Source organism: Cyprinodon tularosa, unplaced genomic scaffold (genome assembly GCF_016077235.1).
Source record: "Cyprinodon tularosa strain WSP-4 unplaced genomic scaffold, ASM1607723v1 ctg2, whole genome shotgun sequence".
NCBI lineage: Eukaryota > Metazoa > Chordata > Actinopteri > Cyprinodontiformes > Cyprinodontidae > Cyprinodon > Cyprinodon tularosa.
This window is the reverse complement of record NW_024038733.1, coordinates 4,547,197-4,563,695: the sequence shown is the minus strand read 5'-3', so window position 1 is coordinate 4,563,695 and position 16,499 is coordinate 4,547,197. Positions and strand designations below refer to the sequence as shown.

The following is a 16,499-nucleotide window of genomic DNA, read 5'->3' as shown; positions in this document are numbered from 1 at the left end:
TAAGGAGTGCAATCTGAGAAGTTTAGGAAGAGATGGGAAAAGGGTGAGTGTTAATAACTAAGAAGGAAGGAGCGGAGCATTCATGCCTCCCACAGTGGATTGATGTTAAATGGGTCTGCCTTTTATCTGAAGTGCCTGAATGCTACCGCACATTACCAACATTACTGTCTTCCTGTTTAGGCAAGTTTTAAAAAGCTGAAAATCACTCCTCTCTGCAGGTGCTAATTATGGCAGCTTGTGTTTTTTTTTTCCTTTTTTTTTTTGTTTTGCCTACAGACCAGAGTTCATTTTTGGATTATTTGTTAAGCCAGAATTGGTCTATTGGAAGTACTGTAAAAACCTGATTTTCCATAAATAGAAGTTAAATACAATTATAAGTGCTTCTGATTATAATTGTTTTCAGATGCTTTGATGTTTTCTACTACTTCCTTGAATAGATTGTGCAAAATGTTGTTTTAATAAACTTCTAAATAGGATTGAAAGGCCCAGCTTTCTTACTTTTCATGCAAAGTGGATGTATTTCATTGAATTACAGTGCCATGAAGCATTTATAAATCTTAATTTTTCTCAGAATATCACTCTTTAAAAATAAAACTGAAAAAATACTCAGTAATGCAAGTTTTAATAATAGATGTTTAATAAACATTTTTAATAAAAGTTTGTATATGGAAGCTTAACTTGGATAAAGCAAACTGATTTTTAACTCGTTGGGATCTAAGTCCAAACCTAGATTTGTCCTGCTATTTCTGTTTTCCACTGAATGACTCGCTTTTTTTCACTATCACATAAAATTCCGATAAAACACATTCATGATTGCGACTGTAACAAGGACATATAGGTTAAGTTGAATAGCTAATTTAGTTTAATTAAAATATGTTATTAAAATTCAATGAAACCTGTGTATTTTCAGCATAAAAGGCAACCTTTTAAGTATTCATCTGACCAATAAACAAGCAGTAGTCCAAATTCATGTGTTATTTGGGAAGCAAAAGCATAAACACCTGTTCAATATTAGGTGACAGGATTATGGTGAAATCTTTACTTTATTTTAAGTTGTCTCAACATATCTTCTTATTAATTTAAATGTATTTTAACCGGCTTATGTTCAGCATGAAAACGCAGTTATCTGAGTTACATAAAGCATACAACAACATATCAGTTCTTAGAGTTTGCAAAGCGGATAAAGGAAAATATGTTCACAATAAATAATAAGATGGTGATGCACTGTATTTGGTTGGATCAATAACATCAAACACTTGTAGTTTTTATTGAGAAATGATAGCAATATTTATTTGGTGTTTTCTAAAAATATGAGCAAACAGTTAAGGTGAGCCGCAAACAGGATTGATAGGCTGTTCTTCTACGTGAAGCTGCTGCAGAAGGACTTGGAGCCTGTCGCCATGGCAGCCGCCCCTCCTCCCCAGCATCAGCACCACCGTTATGACTGCGCGCGTACGAGCTGCCGCATCTCCGGAGCTGACCGCACGTTTTGCGTGCCGTGTCATCACCACGCATGCGGAGCAGCTTTAAGGATTGCAAATGCAATTATTTCCCTGAAGTGTTGACAGAGGGATGTGTCGAGAGAATGAGCTGAAGAAGGATTGATGAAGATGAACAAGGATATAGTAATGTGATATTTGTGCATAGTTCATAGTGATGTCGATGTGAGGCTTGGTGGGAGGGAGAAAGGTAAACGCACACACACACGCACACGCACACCAAAAACACGGACTGTACGGGATACCCGCGTGACTGCGGGGAGGATAAAAAGCGGAGGAGAAGGAATGGACCGTCGTAAAAGCTCAGAGATGAAGTTATAAATTAATAATTTTTCTATCCAAGAGAAGATCATCCGATTCAACCTGGCATTTTAATTTAGGCTAATTTAATTTTTTGCAGTTAGAACATCTGTAACTGGATAATAGTGTTGATCTCGAAGTCGCAATATTTTGACCACTTTCCGGACGGACCGATGTCATCCTCTGTTCATTTTGGTATCCATTTCCTCTGATAGGATGAGCTGCTCTCAGATCGCCAAATAGGTCCTGATGAGCGGGAGCGCGATGCTGCAGGGAGCGCAAATCAGCGAGCGATCATTGGCCGCTTCCTTTGGGACGGTGGAAGAACCCGCGGCCTGCTAGGGGCCCCGGTTATACCGCAATGCCACATGGGCCGAGAGGAGGGAGAGGTAGAGGAGAGCAGGAGGGGAGGAGGGAGGAAGGTAAAAGCAAATGATTAAAAAAGGGAATATTTAAAACAGGCTCTTTGGTGCACTTAAGGTTTACTTTGACTGGACAATCAAATCTGTTCTCAATGTGCTGTGTGAATTAAAGAGGACTGCATCAGTCTTAGCAGCAGGGTTATAACATCAGCTGAAGTGAGTTGGAAGGGGGGTGCTTGATTCTCAGCTTTCTGCTGACCAAGTTCTTGGACTAACTGACCAGACTGGATTTGCAACTCAAAGCGGTTTAAGGAATGAATTGACACACAGTTATGCCAGCATTCACCTCTGCTCCTTCCATGCTCTGCTTTTCTGTGGTTTAACCCACACTAGTTGTGCACAATAAACATCTCCCAGCCTCTTCATACACACACACATCCATATAGACAAGCAAAGCATGCCTTCACCTTCAGACTCCAGCAGTGTGGCCTCAGCCTCTGGATCTCGCGGTTGGTCTGACAGCCGCAGAGGCATGTCAGGGAGGGGTCCCGGTGGGGCCCGTTTGCTTCTCTACCTTGGTCTGTGCCACCTGGGACTAGGAGCCATGGTCCTGGCCTTCTCCTTTACCAGCATGGCCTTCACCTCGTCTGCACGCGTGAGGCAGTCTTGTCCGTTCTGGGCTGGCTTCTTTGTGAGTACAATTGACTGATGCTTATTTCAAAATAAAACCAGATTGACTGTAAATTGTATGGGTTTTTTTTTCTTTTTATGTATCTGTGCTGTATAGGTGGTGGCATCAGGGGTAGTAGGAATAATCTCATGGAGAAGACCTCTAACACTGGTGGTATGTTTTTCACTACATTTTTTATTTATTTTTCATGATCGCAAGGTAATGAATACATGTGGGCTATTCCTTCTTCTCATTGCAACCACGTATTTTAACACGTTTTCTGCAAAAAATAAAAATTATAAGAAATTTATCATTGTAAAGGGGAAGAAAAATGTATTACATTTATTTTGCAAATGAAATTAGAAGTAGGTAACATTTATATTCAGTCACTTTTAATCTGATACCCAGAAATTCAAGAGAAGCATATTGCCTTCAGATGTCACCCTATTTTAATAAAGTTTCCTCATTTATGGATCTAAATTGTATTGCAAAACAAGAACATTTAGAAAAGGGGTTTAAAATTTCCAATAATTTTCCTTTTTTTCACAATTGTAAATAGATAGATGGAGAATTTATACTTTGTTAATCCCAAAGGGACATTAATATTAGTCACATGTGAACACAAAAAAGCAGAAAGTACAAAATCATTTAATAGTCAAATATTTTAGGAATAATATATAAAGCTCATCTTTGTGTTGGTAAAAAAAACAAAACAAAAAAAAAACAATTAAATAAAACCCATGAAAGTTTGAAGTTGCAATATGACATCTGCATTTTCCATTTCAGATGCATAAAAACTTGCAAAAATGCAAATTTGCATGATGATTAATATGTTCTTCATGCAAGATCATTTATCCTCATGTTAAAATCCTCCTGTTTACATATGTGAAAGATCTTATTATGAATTTAGATTTATTATTTTGTCATTTTAAAAGCTGCCATCTGCTGTCATACTGCTAACATTTCAGCTGCTTGAATTTGTTCTTTATTATTTCACTGATTATTTTGTCCTTTCCTATAATATAAACAAAACATCTACTTCTGTGTCCTTCACAGTCATCTGTTCTCCATGTTTGCCTGCAGATAGTTTTAATAACCTTTCTAAATTAAGCATGGCCTCTGCATCCCTCCACAGGTGTCGCTGTTCATGTTGCTGTCTGCAGTCTGTGTGATCCTCAGCCTGGCCGGCTCAATGCTCTCCTGTCAGAATGCACAGATGGTCAAGTCTATGCTCACCTGCAAGGTATGTCTGCATTGATGTATTCTACCTTTAGCCCTCCTTTCGCTAAAATGTCCTTCTGAGCAGATGCATCCCGAATGTGCCAGGAATAACTTGAATAATGTGAAAGAGCATAGATCAGTGCTTCACTGCAATTCACTCTGTATGATAATGTGTGTAGGTGGAGAATGGTGTGTGTGTGTGTTGTGCAAACACAAAGCCTTGCTCCATGGGGGATGAGGATACCCTGGTTCTTTCCCTAAATGTGGACTGTCACTCAGTCAGACATCAATTAAAGGTAAGCACAGGGCACCCTTTACTTATTAGCACCTACAGGGGTGGGTGCCAATCAGTTCGTCTAAGTTCCAATAAGTTAAACTTTGGCTTGTCAAAAGTTATATTTCAGTGAAGAAAAGACATAATTTAATCATAGAGAACATATGACAATATCGGATCATGTGGAGATACGGATCTCTTTGCGGACATTGTCTAGATTATTCAACCTCCTGCATTTTCTGGTTCCAGCCTCCTATTAGATTATCTTAAAAATAACAACAAAAAACAGGTAATCTAGTGTTTGGCCAAGAATTTCTATGCAGATATTGCCATACTTTTGGGGTCGATATCTTCCTAAATAACATATTGAAAACCACTTTTTTGTTTTTGTCAGAAGCAAACAGCACAGATGCACTTACTGATAGGCCCAGATTTCCTTGATTTTGGGCGATCGGCTACTGCTTACATGTAAAAACTGTTCTTATCCTCTGATATTATCTACCTAAAAGGTCTAGCCACTGTTGATGATTTTGACATTTCTCTATATACATTATGACCTTATAAAATCTGGCATTATTTATTATAAAAAAATATAATAAAAAGATCTGTATATACCAGTATCAGGGTGTTGCTATGCACTCTGTCAATATGCGAAAAACCTCTGGAAGATAAAAGGCCCATAGCATACAGATCCCTCACCATACTTGGCATGTGCCATGAGATGTTTTTCCACATTTTCCTCCTTTGTTTCAGAACAGACAAACGTGGACTGCTTGTTGAAGAAATACTTGGTGTCACCTGACCAAAGCTTGCAGTTCCAGTTAAAGTCCTAATTTCCAAAATAAGATTATTTTAAGGTTTAATTAAACATATTTACCAAAGCTACAAACATTTATTGATAATTTTGTATTAAGTTATTCATAGGAAACAACTGTGAGCTAAAATGTTACATGTCAGAAAAATCACTCATAAAAGGTTGTTGTTGAGGTTTTATTCGTAATTCCTATTTCTCCCCAGGATCTTTTGTTCAGTGCATGTGGTCTCAGCATTCTCTCCACCATAATTTGTACGCTGTCGACTGTGACTTGCAGTATCCACATATTCTCCCTGGACCTCGTGCACCTGGTGAGTGCAGGCGCAGCACTTTTCATTTTAAGTGTGATCCTTTTTTGTTATGACGCAGGTATTGTGCTGATCAGCTAAGAAATGAAGCTAGAGTTCAGGGTATCAGTTTTAAACACAAAAAAAACTTAATGCATCTCCTGTGGCTTCTGCTTAGCTTGCCCCTCATCGCTCCCGGTCTGTCAACCCAGAATGCACCACTCCACAAGATGCCTTCCTCACAAACATCATGGACTTTGAGGAGTTTGTCCCCCCAATCCCTCCACCCCCCTACTATCCTCCTGAATACACCTGCAGCTCAGAGACAGATGCTCAAAGGTACTAATTACAGTTGTGAAATGTATTGTTTTGCACTGTGCACTATACGATAGCCATTTTGTAACATTGCACACACTGATAATGAGTGGATGAAATTTTTGTATCAACATCTAGCATCACCTATAATGGCTCTATGGAGAGTCCTGTTCCATTATACCCGACTGACTGCCCCCCTCCTTATGAAGCTGTGATGGGCCAAAGAGCTGCCAGCCAGGTGAGCATCTGGGTATGCACAATGTCATCCAAAACGTAGGTCAGGATTACTCCTATTATGGATTATTTATTTGTTATTATGAATCAATAATAAATTAAAATACTATCAAAATGAATAAATGAAAGCCATATATTCAATGACAGAGCCTCAGCTTGTGAGGAAGGTGGAGTGATACTGGCAAGAAATAGTCGGGAAATAGTCGGGCTCACCTCCACATATAGCCATGTGGACCATGTTCTCTGCCTCCACTGTAGATGCAGCTGCCAGTAGCTGTGGCTGTAATATCTGAAACACCTGCCACAACGCCAATCACTAAACCTGGTGCTGGGAACTAGCAGTAAGGGATGCTATCAAGGAGTCCTATTGAGCCTGGTTGGCTTGTGGGACTCTGACATAGCAAATAGGTATCATGAGAGCAAGCATGCCGCTGCCCGTGTGTTCACTGGAAGGAGTTTGGAGAGGCCATGGAGAAATGGTATCAGGTGGTCCAGAAGAATTTCTGGCAAGCTGTCCAGCTTCTCTAAAGGGGGAAGTGGTGCTTTCCTAACAATGCTTTCAATGAGAGTGAGATGCTGCTGAACTGGAAAAGCACATTGTCGGATCATGGAAGCAATACTGTCAGGATCTCCTCAAACTGGCTGATACACCCTCAGTCATGGGTAAAGAGACATGGAGTCACTGAGGTGGTCAAAAACTCCAAGGTGGCAAGGCTTCAGGAGTGGATGAGATTGACCCTGGGTACTTCAGATCCCTGGCTATTGTTAAGCTATTTTTGCTGACATGACTCTACATCATTGTGTGGATGTGTGGGACAGGGCCCCTAGACTACAAGACTGGGGTGGTGGTTCTCCTGCATAAGAGGGGAGGCCAGAGATTGTGTTCCAACCATAGTGGGGTTTACACTTCTCAGCCTCCCCAGAAGGCCTAAGCCAGGGTACTGGAGAGAAATGTCCAGCTGATTGCCAAACCTTGGCTTCTGGCGGAGCAGGATGGTTTTGGTCCCAACTGTGGAACACTGGACTGGACATGACTGTGAAGATTCTCAGTCATCTAGGTCATGGTCAAGCTTAAACAAAAATTGTCTAGGCAACTGGACGTGAAGTTTTTTAAAATATGTTTCAACTCTCATCCAAGAGGCTTCTTGAGTTTTAACTAGTGGTGGGGAGCACTGAGAATGGACCAGCTCTACACTCTCTGTAGGGTGCTTGTGAGTGCTTGGGAGTTTGCTTAAAGGGTCTGGATATGTTTTGTGGCCCTGGAGAAGGCATTCAACTATGTCCCTTGTGGTACCATGTGGGGGGCACTCCAGGAGTACGAAATCAGGGCTCTTTACTATGGGCCATCTGGTCTCTGTACACGGTAAGCAGGAGTTTGGTCCGTATTGTCAGCATTAAGCCTTACTCATTCACAGTGAATGTTTGATTGGCAGGGCTGCCCTCTGTCACCGGTGCTGTTAATAAGTTAAATGGACAGGATTTAAAGGTGCAGTCAAAGGCTGGAGGGGTTCTTGTTTGCTGACAAGCAGATTTCACTCAAGCTTTTTGCAAGCTGCGTGGTTCTGCTGGTTCCGACCTACCAAGACCTATAGCATGTAATGGGGTGGTTTGCAGCTGAGGTTGAAGTGGCTGGGATGAGAATCAGCTCTACTAAGTCTGAGGCCACGACTCTTTACCAGGAAAATTTGGCTGGAGGAGTTCAAGGTTCTTCAAGTCATGTTCAGGAATGAGAGGAGAATGAGGTGAGAGATTGATAGACGGATCAGTGTGGCTGCTGCTATTATGCGGAAGCAGCACTGGTCTTGTGATGAGGAGAGAGCTGAGCTAAAAGGTAAAACTCTCGATTTACTGGTCGCTCAGTTTTCCTAGCTTTACTTTATGGTCATCAAATCTGGATCATGACTGAAAGAACAAGATCCCAGATAGTGGCAGCTAAAATGTGCTTTTTCTGCAGGGTAGCCGGTCACACCCTTAGAGATAAGGAGAGAAGCTCAGTCATTCAAAAGAGTCTCAGAGTTGAGCGGCTTCTCCTCAACATCGAGAGGAGCAAGCTGAGGTGGCTCCTACATCTTTTCCAGATGTAGTATTTTGACCCAGATGCAGAATCACATGGAGAACCAGTTAATTTCAATGTTTTATTTATAAAAAGCAAACAAGAATCTGGAAGCGGGGACTACAGAAAGTTAGTTGGAACTTTTTGGTTGGTCTGACTGGAGAAAGAAGACTGGTATGGAAGGAGTTGGTTGATGACAACTGATGATTGATTGATTTGGCTTAGGTGAAAGATGAAGGAGAGGTTGCTTGGATCAGTAAGTATTTCATTCAGTAGGCTGTGCAAATTGTCCAGGTGAGTGTAAGTGAGCTCCTAGAGTGTTGGCATTTGCAAGTGATGTCGTTTTGGAGAATGGGCAGGCAAGTGATGAAGGTTGAGAATTGCTGCATACAGGTGAGACCTTTTCCACGAAGATTTGGGATTAACTGAGGTTCACTGGTAGTTATCAGGGGTAAACGAAAAAAGATGACCCTTTGCCTCCTTATATACACGCTAGCTAGCTTGATTGACAAATGTTCTCAGCTGTGCAGCAACTAAGGGTTGCTGCCAGCCACCAGCAAAGGTATTCTCTGTGACATGAAGCTGACTCACACCAGAAAAATGGCAAGAACCCAGAGATCCTAACAAACTTTGCAAGAACTTATTGGACTTTTCAGGAATATCACACATGCCTTTAGGACATTATCTGGCACTTTTCTGCAGTGTATTATGTGTTTTCCTGGATTTTCCATAATGCACTTTCCTGAGATGTGAGAAAGTAACGTTAATTGTTAAAGACGACTTATAATTCACTTCATAAGAAAGATAATTTCTTGAAAATAGCCAGTAGATTCTAGAAATTATCTAAAAAAACAAACAAACAGTAAAACCTAAAAACAAAAAGAATGATAAAATCAGTTAAGCTGTGAGGGAAGTCACAGTACTATTTATTTGCAGAGTTTTTGCAGGCCCTAAATATTAATCTAATCTTCTCACTTTTAATGAGAAAATTATTTTATGCATTTGCTTTTTGGAGAGCACTACATTCAGATATTTAGAGTTATGGGAGATTTGACTCGATGGGCACAGCATATTTGCTGATGTTGTGTAATGCCTCCTTTGACTGTGCTGATTCTTGTCTCCTTTGATTGTCAAGGCAACCGTATTTGATGGCCAGGGTACGGAGCTTTCTGGAGAGAGAGGAACTTCTACAGCCTTCAGTGGAGAAGGTGCCAAAAGAAATCCACATTTGTCCATACGTTGTGTCATGTTTTACTATGTAAACCACCCAGTTTAGGAACTCTTATGGATTCTAACAAATCAAAAATGTAAAAGAACATGATCAACTAGAAATGTCTCTTACTAGACTAAAAGTACAGGTATAAAGAACATCCAGCAACAGTTGGAATTAAAAACACATCTGAAAACTGAAACAAACTAAGCTACAAACTCATATCATTCTTATGTATATGCAATAACTCTTAAATGTTTGCACATTAGTATTACAGTGCACGATTATGGGGAAACATTGACTTATAAATCTTTTGCAAAGTTGTTCTATCTATAGTACAACACCTATTTTCTTAAATTGTTCTGGGAACCCAGTAAATTTGCATGCAGTTTAAACTATACAAGATGATCCCACAAAGTATTGGTTGACGTTTTACAATCATCTGATTTGCAGGTGAGGCAAATAACGTTGGTCAATGGTCCCACATTTTCACCAGCTATTGTTGAGTGTTCGTTATGTCTCCGTTATAATATAAATTATTTTAGTCCTTTCTAACCTTTTTAACCCAAACTATGCTTTAGCTACTTAAGCTACCGTAAGCTGTGAAAATGTGGAAAGGTCTTACTAGAAAAGCTGACAGATATTTCAGGATTTAAAAAAAATGAGATCTTGCACTGTACAGACATGAATCTTGTTTAACAGTACTGAAAACATTTTTTTCTTGTTAGTATCTATGGATAGTGGATCTCTGTTGATGTCCGAGATTGTGGACATCCCTGATGATTCCTCCCCTTCTGAGGACTCCTGTTTAATGGAGGTTGGGATCAGGACACATGGGGGCAACAGGACAGGTGCTGACCGGGGGGATGCAATGTTCCGTGGTCCACAGTATCATACGCCAGAGAGTCCGCTAGCAGGAGGACCAAGGGCCAGGCGGTTCCTGAGAGGGGAAAGGTCTAATTCCTGCTCCTCACCTAGCACAGCCACCAACACATATAGGTGAGCACAAAAACTATGCTGGAAATGAAAAAGAAATTGCTATGACTCTGCCTTGGTAACCTGTAGGTAAAAATTTAACACTCTCCATCTTTTGGCCAGGTCTCCAGTGCTTCACCGCCAGGCTATGTTTGCCAGTAGCTGTTCCCAGCTTGAAGCAATAGGAAATTCTCCTAATCAACAGGAACAGCTCAATCCAGAGATTCAAGTGAACCTCACCGACCCCTCAGACCAAGATCATGTCCCAGCAACCTATGTTATGCCTCCTTCAACATCCTCGGCAAACAGTGAGCATGAAAACAGACTACGCCCTCCCCATGGACTCCTTTACCTTCGACGAAAGGCTGAGAGGAGTGAAAAAAATGGCGGGACTGTTAGAAGACAGAGAGAAGGCTTTTTACGTCTTGTGAGGTCGCACAGTGAGCCAGGCCTCGGCTCTTCGACAGACACTGGTGAGACCACAACCACAAGATGTACGTTTCTATTAGTTTTACAGTGCTTGAATAATATCACCTTTTGTGTTCCAGTTGACTTTGGATCTGGGGGGAGCAAAGTATCTACAGACGCGGGTAAGAGCCTTAAATCCTAAAAATCTTGGAGATTTTCCGGGCTTTTTGCCAAGTGTACGGTCACTCAGTGACTTGGTCTAAAATCTTTTTTTTTTTTTAAGAATAGAAGAGATAAAGTGTTACTTTAGAAAATAAAACACTGGACCAATTTACAATAACTTCAGGAGTTACCCAATGATCTATCATAGTTCCTATTATATTTTCTAATTGCAGTCTTTTATACAGCAACATCCGTCTTAAATTAATGACTTACCCCAGGCTCACACCGACTCCGGTCTTACCGTTGCGGTGCGGTGGGTGCGGCGCCGCAGTGATTCCAAGTCATTAAAAAGACGTAAACCTCTCTCACCGGCTGATGAGCTGTCCGGCTGCGGTTACCGAGACACTCCGGCGCTGCAGAAAATTCCGCAAGAAAGCTATCCTTGCGGCGTGCCGGAGCCCTCCGCAAAGAGCTCTCGCAAATATCCTTATTTGGGCTGTGTTATTGCGTGAAGTTACGTTAACTCGAGTGAACTTCTGTTAAATCTCCGGACCTGTTGCCGGAGCCGCAGAGCCGCACCGCACCGTAGTCAAAAGGGCGGTGTGAGAGGGGGTGTGCGGGAGTTGCGGTCTCCGTCGGCTCGGTAACCGCACCGGAGCCAGTGTGAGCAAGGGGTTACAGGAAGCCTTTCAATCACTAGGAGTCTTTGCTAAAACCAGGTCTTAACTCTAAGTGGCCTAAATTCATGACCTGTCTTAAGACATGTGACTTTTGCATTGTAACACTAGATGGTAACATTGTAGCACAGAAAAAAATCCACTTCATTTAAATACTTGTGTTGTTTTATCTAGCTTTTTATTTATAATATATTACACTGAATTTTATTGATAGTGTGGAAGATTTGTTTCTCTTCAATATTTATATTAACCTTTAAAACTGATTTCTTTGTGTCTTTTCCTTCTTCTAAATATGTTATTGCTTCAAACTGGTTCAGGATTTACACTGCTCAAAAAAAATAAAATAAAGGGAACACTCAAATAACACATCCTAGATCTGAATTAATTAACTATTCTTACTGAATACTTTGTTTTGTGCAAAGTTGAATGTGCTGACAACCAAATGTCATCTAAGCCCAGCAAAGTGGCACCCCACACCATTATTGACCCACTGCCAAACTGGTCATGCTGAAGGATGATGCAAGCAGGAGATTGCTCTCTACTTTGCCTCCAGACTCTCTCACATCTGTCACATGTGCTCAGTGGGAACCTGCTTTCCTCCATGAAGAGCATAATCCTAGTGTTCTCTGGCAAGTCAACCGTGCTGCATAGTGTTGGGCTGTGAGACATATGTGGATGATGGGCCCTCATACCATCCTCATGAAGTCGTTTTTTAAAACGTTTGTGCTGACACAAGCACATTTGTGGCCTTCTGAAGGTCAGTTTTTACGGCTCTGGCAGTGCCCCTCCTGTTCCTCCTTGCAGAAAGGCAGAGATAGTGGTCCTGCTGCTGGGTTGCTGCCCTCCTCCATGTCTCCTGGTAGCACTTCCAGCCTCTGGACATTACGCTGACAGACACAACAAACCTTCCTGTCACAGCTTGCATTGATGTGGCACCCTGGATGAGCTGCACTACCTGAGCCACTTGTATGGATTGTAGAGACTCATGCTACCATGAGTGTGAAAGCACCACCAACACTTAAAAGTGACCAGAACATCAGCCAGAAAGCACAGGTACTGAGAAGTGATCTGTGGTCCACACCTGCAAAACCACTCCTTTATTTACTATGTCTTTCTAATTGCACTTTTTTTTTGTTCTTAGATAGACCTTTTTCAGTTACTGTAGCTTGAGTTACTCTAAGTTTTCAAGTGAAATTCCTCGTCAATCAGCGTTTTAAGTAATGCTCAGACCTACCAGTCTGGTATCAACAACCATACCAAGTTAATATTTCCTTAAATCCCATTTCTTGCCATTTTTAAGGTTTGAACCACAGCAAGTGATCTTAACAATGACTGTAAGCCTTAACTCTGTAAGTTCTTGCGATGTGTTTGGATGTTTTACCAAAGTTTTAACAAGCTATTGAACTGGTCTACCTGATAAATGATTGTTCCTTGTGTTCCTAAAAGAGTGCTTTGCTCTCAATCTGCTGGTTTACTAGTGGTTCAGTAGAAGTAGGGAGGCAGATCTTTTAGTTATCAGGCTCCTCTCCTGTGGAACCAACTACCAGTTTTAGTCTGTGAGGCAGACACTCTGTCTACTTTTAAGATTAGGTTGAAAACTTTCCTTTTTGATAAAGCTTATACTAAAAGTGGCTCAGGTTATCCAGTGCTATCTCTATAATTATGCTGCTATAGGCTTAGACTGCTGGAGGACATAGGAACCTTTTTCGTCATTCTGCTTCAGTCCATCTCTATTCTCCCACTCTGCAGAATTTGTTAGATCAATCTCTAATATTATGCTCACTCTGCTTGTTTTTCTTCATAGTAGCTTCATCTGGTCTGCTCCTGTTTGGCAAGCATGCTGGGCGTGAGGCATTGCCTTTGAGTCAATTATTCGATGCAATCAACTGGTTTTCCTTAGATATAAAACTTTGAATCAATTTGTATGATCTGGGTGTCTCTGTAAAGTGCCTTGAGATGACATGTATTGTGAATTGGCATTATATAAATAAGCTAAATTGAATTAAATTTGCAGGTGAGTGAATACTGAGTGTGGAACCTAATAAATAAAAATAAATATCTGATTTTTATTTAAAGCTCCATCTTCCGAGGCATGCTTGTTGCCTCCCTCTCCTATGACTCCTGCCGCAGCTTTGCCAAGTAAAGGCGGCAATAAGTCAGCAGCCACAGAGGTGCAAATCCCACCTAAACCTGCACCCACCTCACCTATACATATACCTAAAGACTACCACCGCTCTCTAGGAGACCTAAAGGTACACCAGATATCACTTACATTACAAAGGACTGGAGAACTTATTATTAATCAAATCAAGTTTGGTATTACTTCTCTTGCTTTTCTTTCAGGTTACCCGGGTTCTGGTTGCCCGCTTCTTGCAGCGCTCCAAACGTAACCTAGCACTGTCCTCTGAACATGGTGCGAACACAGGACAGGGGTCTAAGAGGAGAAGTGGAGTAGAGGCAGCTGGCCCTGACCACCTCCCCTCTGAACAAGTATGACACTTAGACTCCCCTCATTTTCAGCACTCGTTCAGCATCTGCAGGCTTTGTCTCACCTACAGTGTCATTAAATCACCTCCAGGTAACACGGAGCCTTTGGAGCACTAGCCGAGGACCCTCCCATCACCCTCATCGCCGTGGACATCACCATTCCCATAGCGACAGCCGGCACAACCGGCAACACAGCAGCCGGACGCCAGAGGGCATCCACCTGCGCAGCTGCGGAGATCTAAGCTCCTCCACTTCGTCGTTACGCAGACTAATGACGCCTCATCCACCACATGGGTCATCAGGAGCGCTCTACTCTGAGTCTGCACTGTGACAAGTAAAGAAGGACCAAAGAGGATGACAACACGCCAAGATCTTGCATAAGTGAAAACATTCAGAGTTAATTTTTCAAACCTCCCCTCATTTTTCTCTTCCTCACCTACCCTTCGGGGTTTACTTCAGTAGTACTGCAAATTGACTTTACATGAGCTGCAGCTTACTTAACCAAGAAGGACAAAAATGATCAAAAGAGAAGGACCACTATCGATTCAATAAGCCTCTTGCAAAATAGTGGGTTGCAATTTATTTCTCATCTTTTGTTTTAAATTTGATGTTATATCCCTACATCACTAAGGTGGAAAGACTGAGGAAATCCCCGTTTTGTCTTCCATATGTATTAACAGAAAGGCCACCAGAAGCAGAGTCAGCATAACACAGTGTCTTGCAAAGGTATTCATACCCCGGGATAACTCAAGTGACTTTTTCCCTTAGATTTACATTTAAACTATGTTGTTTATTTATAATCAGAGGACCAAAAGCAGCACTTTGTTGGAACCCACTTTACTCTGATTGCAGCCCTCTTTTGATTTTTTGGAAAGCATTCCAATCTGAGTCAGAATGGATAGGAACAAACTGTAAAAAGCAACTTTTAAGTCATTCGACAGATTCTCATTTGGGTTTCAGGCTGGCCTTTGACTGGACCATTCTAACACAACAATAGTCTTCAATCCAAACAAATTATATCTGGCCTTATATTAACTTTTTTCCCCAGCTTTTATTATCATGACACTGTCACAAGTACAGAGCAACGAAATGAACTCTCTACATTTAACCCATCCCTATGGTGAGCAGTGGGCTGCAATTGTGCGGCACCCGGGGAACAGTGTGGGGGAGGGGTCTTTGCTCAGGGACCCAGAGTTGTAGTCTGTAGGAGTGGGGCTTGAACTCAGAATGTCTGGATTCCAAGCGCAATGCCCTAACCAGGAGGCCACTACTAAGCTTTATATTTAGATCACTTTCCTGCTGAAGCTTCATATTATTATATTATTCACCCTCTTATTAAGTTGGATAATTTTTCCTCACCCTAATCCATTTCCAACAGTATATTTTTTGCTCATTCTTCCAGGTACAAATTTTTACTTTCCTTACTTAGAGTTGATCTGGCAATTCAAATACCATTAATATATATTAAAGATAAATGCCAGAACAGGTGAAAGATTTGATGGGGTATTGATACTTTTGTAAACCTCTATATAATTACTGCGACACCAAGTCTGATGACTAAACTGTAAGATATATCAATGAAGTTGCACCTGAGGACAAAAAACTGTCATAAAAGATCCTCAATCAGCATTTTTTTTTCACCAACCTGGAGGCGTTAATAAAGGCCATAATAAAGCAGCCAGCATTCCTTATGGTGACGCTGACTCACCATAGACACGACTCCAGTCGTTGACATGTATCCCCTGCGTGTGATGACCGCACACACAAATGTGCATGTTTTTGCTACAGCTGTGATACAGTGGGAACCTTGTGCATTTGATTCTGCCTGTCCGTGTAACTAAGTAACAAGTGCTCTGAATGTCTTTATCTGCATGTTTGCTTCTTTATTCAGTTTCCCCTGCTGCACAAGGGACCTGTTATGCAGCTACCTGAAATGCTACTTGAGGTTAGGGACAATGTATCCTGTCAGGTGGCTCCACACTCACCTCTGGGTCTTACTTTTTGAAATAACATAAAAGACCTTGAATGGAAAAGTCTGAACCTTGTAATATAAAACGTGTGTACTTGTTTGAGACGCTCTAAATATATCATTTGGTTCGGGATACACACCTTGTGTTGGCACATTCAGCTGTACAGTGGTTGTTTAAAGATGATTTAATGATGAAAAAAAAACATTAGAAGGTCATTAAGACATTTAAGTCAGACTGGATTTTGAAGGGAGCTTTTCTCTTGATTCACAATAAGATCACTAAAGGCACATTTTGTAAAAAGACAAGTATGTACATGCTTGTTAACATTTACACTCATGCATCTACAATAGTAAACACAAAAACACGTTGAGAAAGGCACGGAGATTTGCTTCTTGCATTTTCTTTTCTATTTGAATCTACATAATTTTAGGCCCCCTTTTACAAAGTGCTTCACCCTGAATGATAAATGTACATTAAATAGGACTCCAATTTGAAAATTTAAACAGTGTTGATAGTTAAACTTTCAATGCAAGTTATGTATTTAATATATGAAATAAATAATAAAACAAAACAAAAAATGA

General features: G+C 41.0%; 1 protein-coding gene across 2 annotated transcripts; it reads left to right on the top strand.

The window, feature by feature from the left end:
* Window positions 1-1,493: 1,493 nt before the first annotated feature.
* fam189b (family with sequence similarity 189 member B) lies at window positions 1,494-16,499 on the top strand. Of its 2 annotated transcripts, XM_038284421.1 has the most exons (15): window positions 1,494-1,689; window positions 2,015-2,852; window positions 2,949-3,005; window positions 3,967-4,074; window positions 4,232-4,348; window positions 5,344-5,451; window positions 5,606-5,766; window positions 5,881-5,980; window positions 9,165-9,237; window positions 9,968-10,238; window positions 10,338-10,687; window positions 10,763-10,804; window positions 13,538-13,713; window positions 13,805-13,951; window positions 14,040-16,499. In XM_038284421.1, the coding sequence occupies exons 2-15, from the start codon at window positions 2,619-2,621 to the stop codon at window positions 14,277-14,279; spliced, it is 2,184 nt and encodes a 727-aa protein (XP_038140349.1). In that variant the 5' UTR covers window positions 1,494-1,689; window positions 2,015-2,618; the 3' UTR covers window positions 14,280-16,499. The 2 variants fall into 2 exon arrangements, with proteins under 2 accessions (XP_038140349.1, XP_038140348.1); XM_038284420.1 differs by lacking the exon at window positions 1,494-1,689 and having other exon boundaries at window positions 1,888-2,852.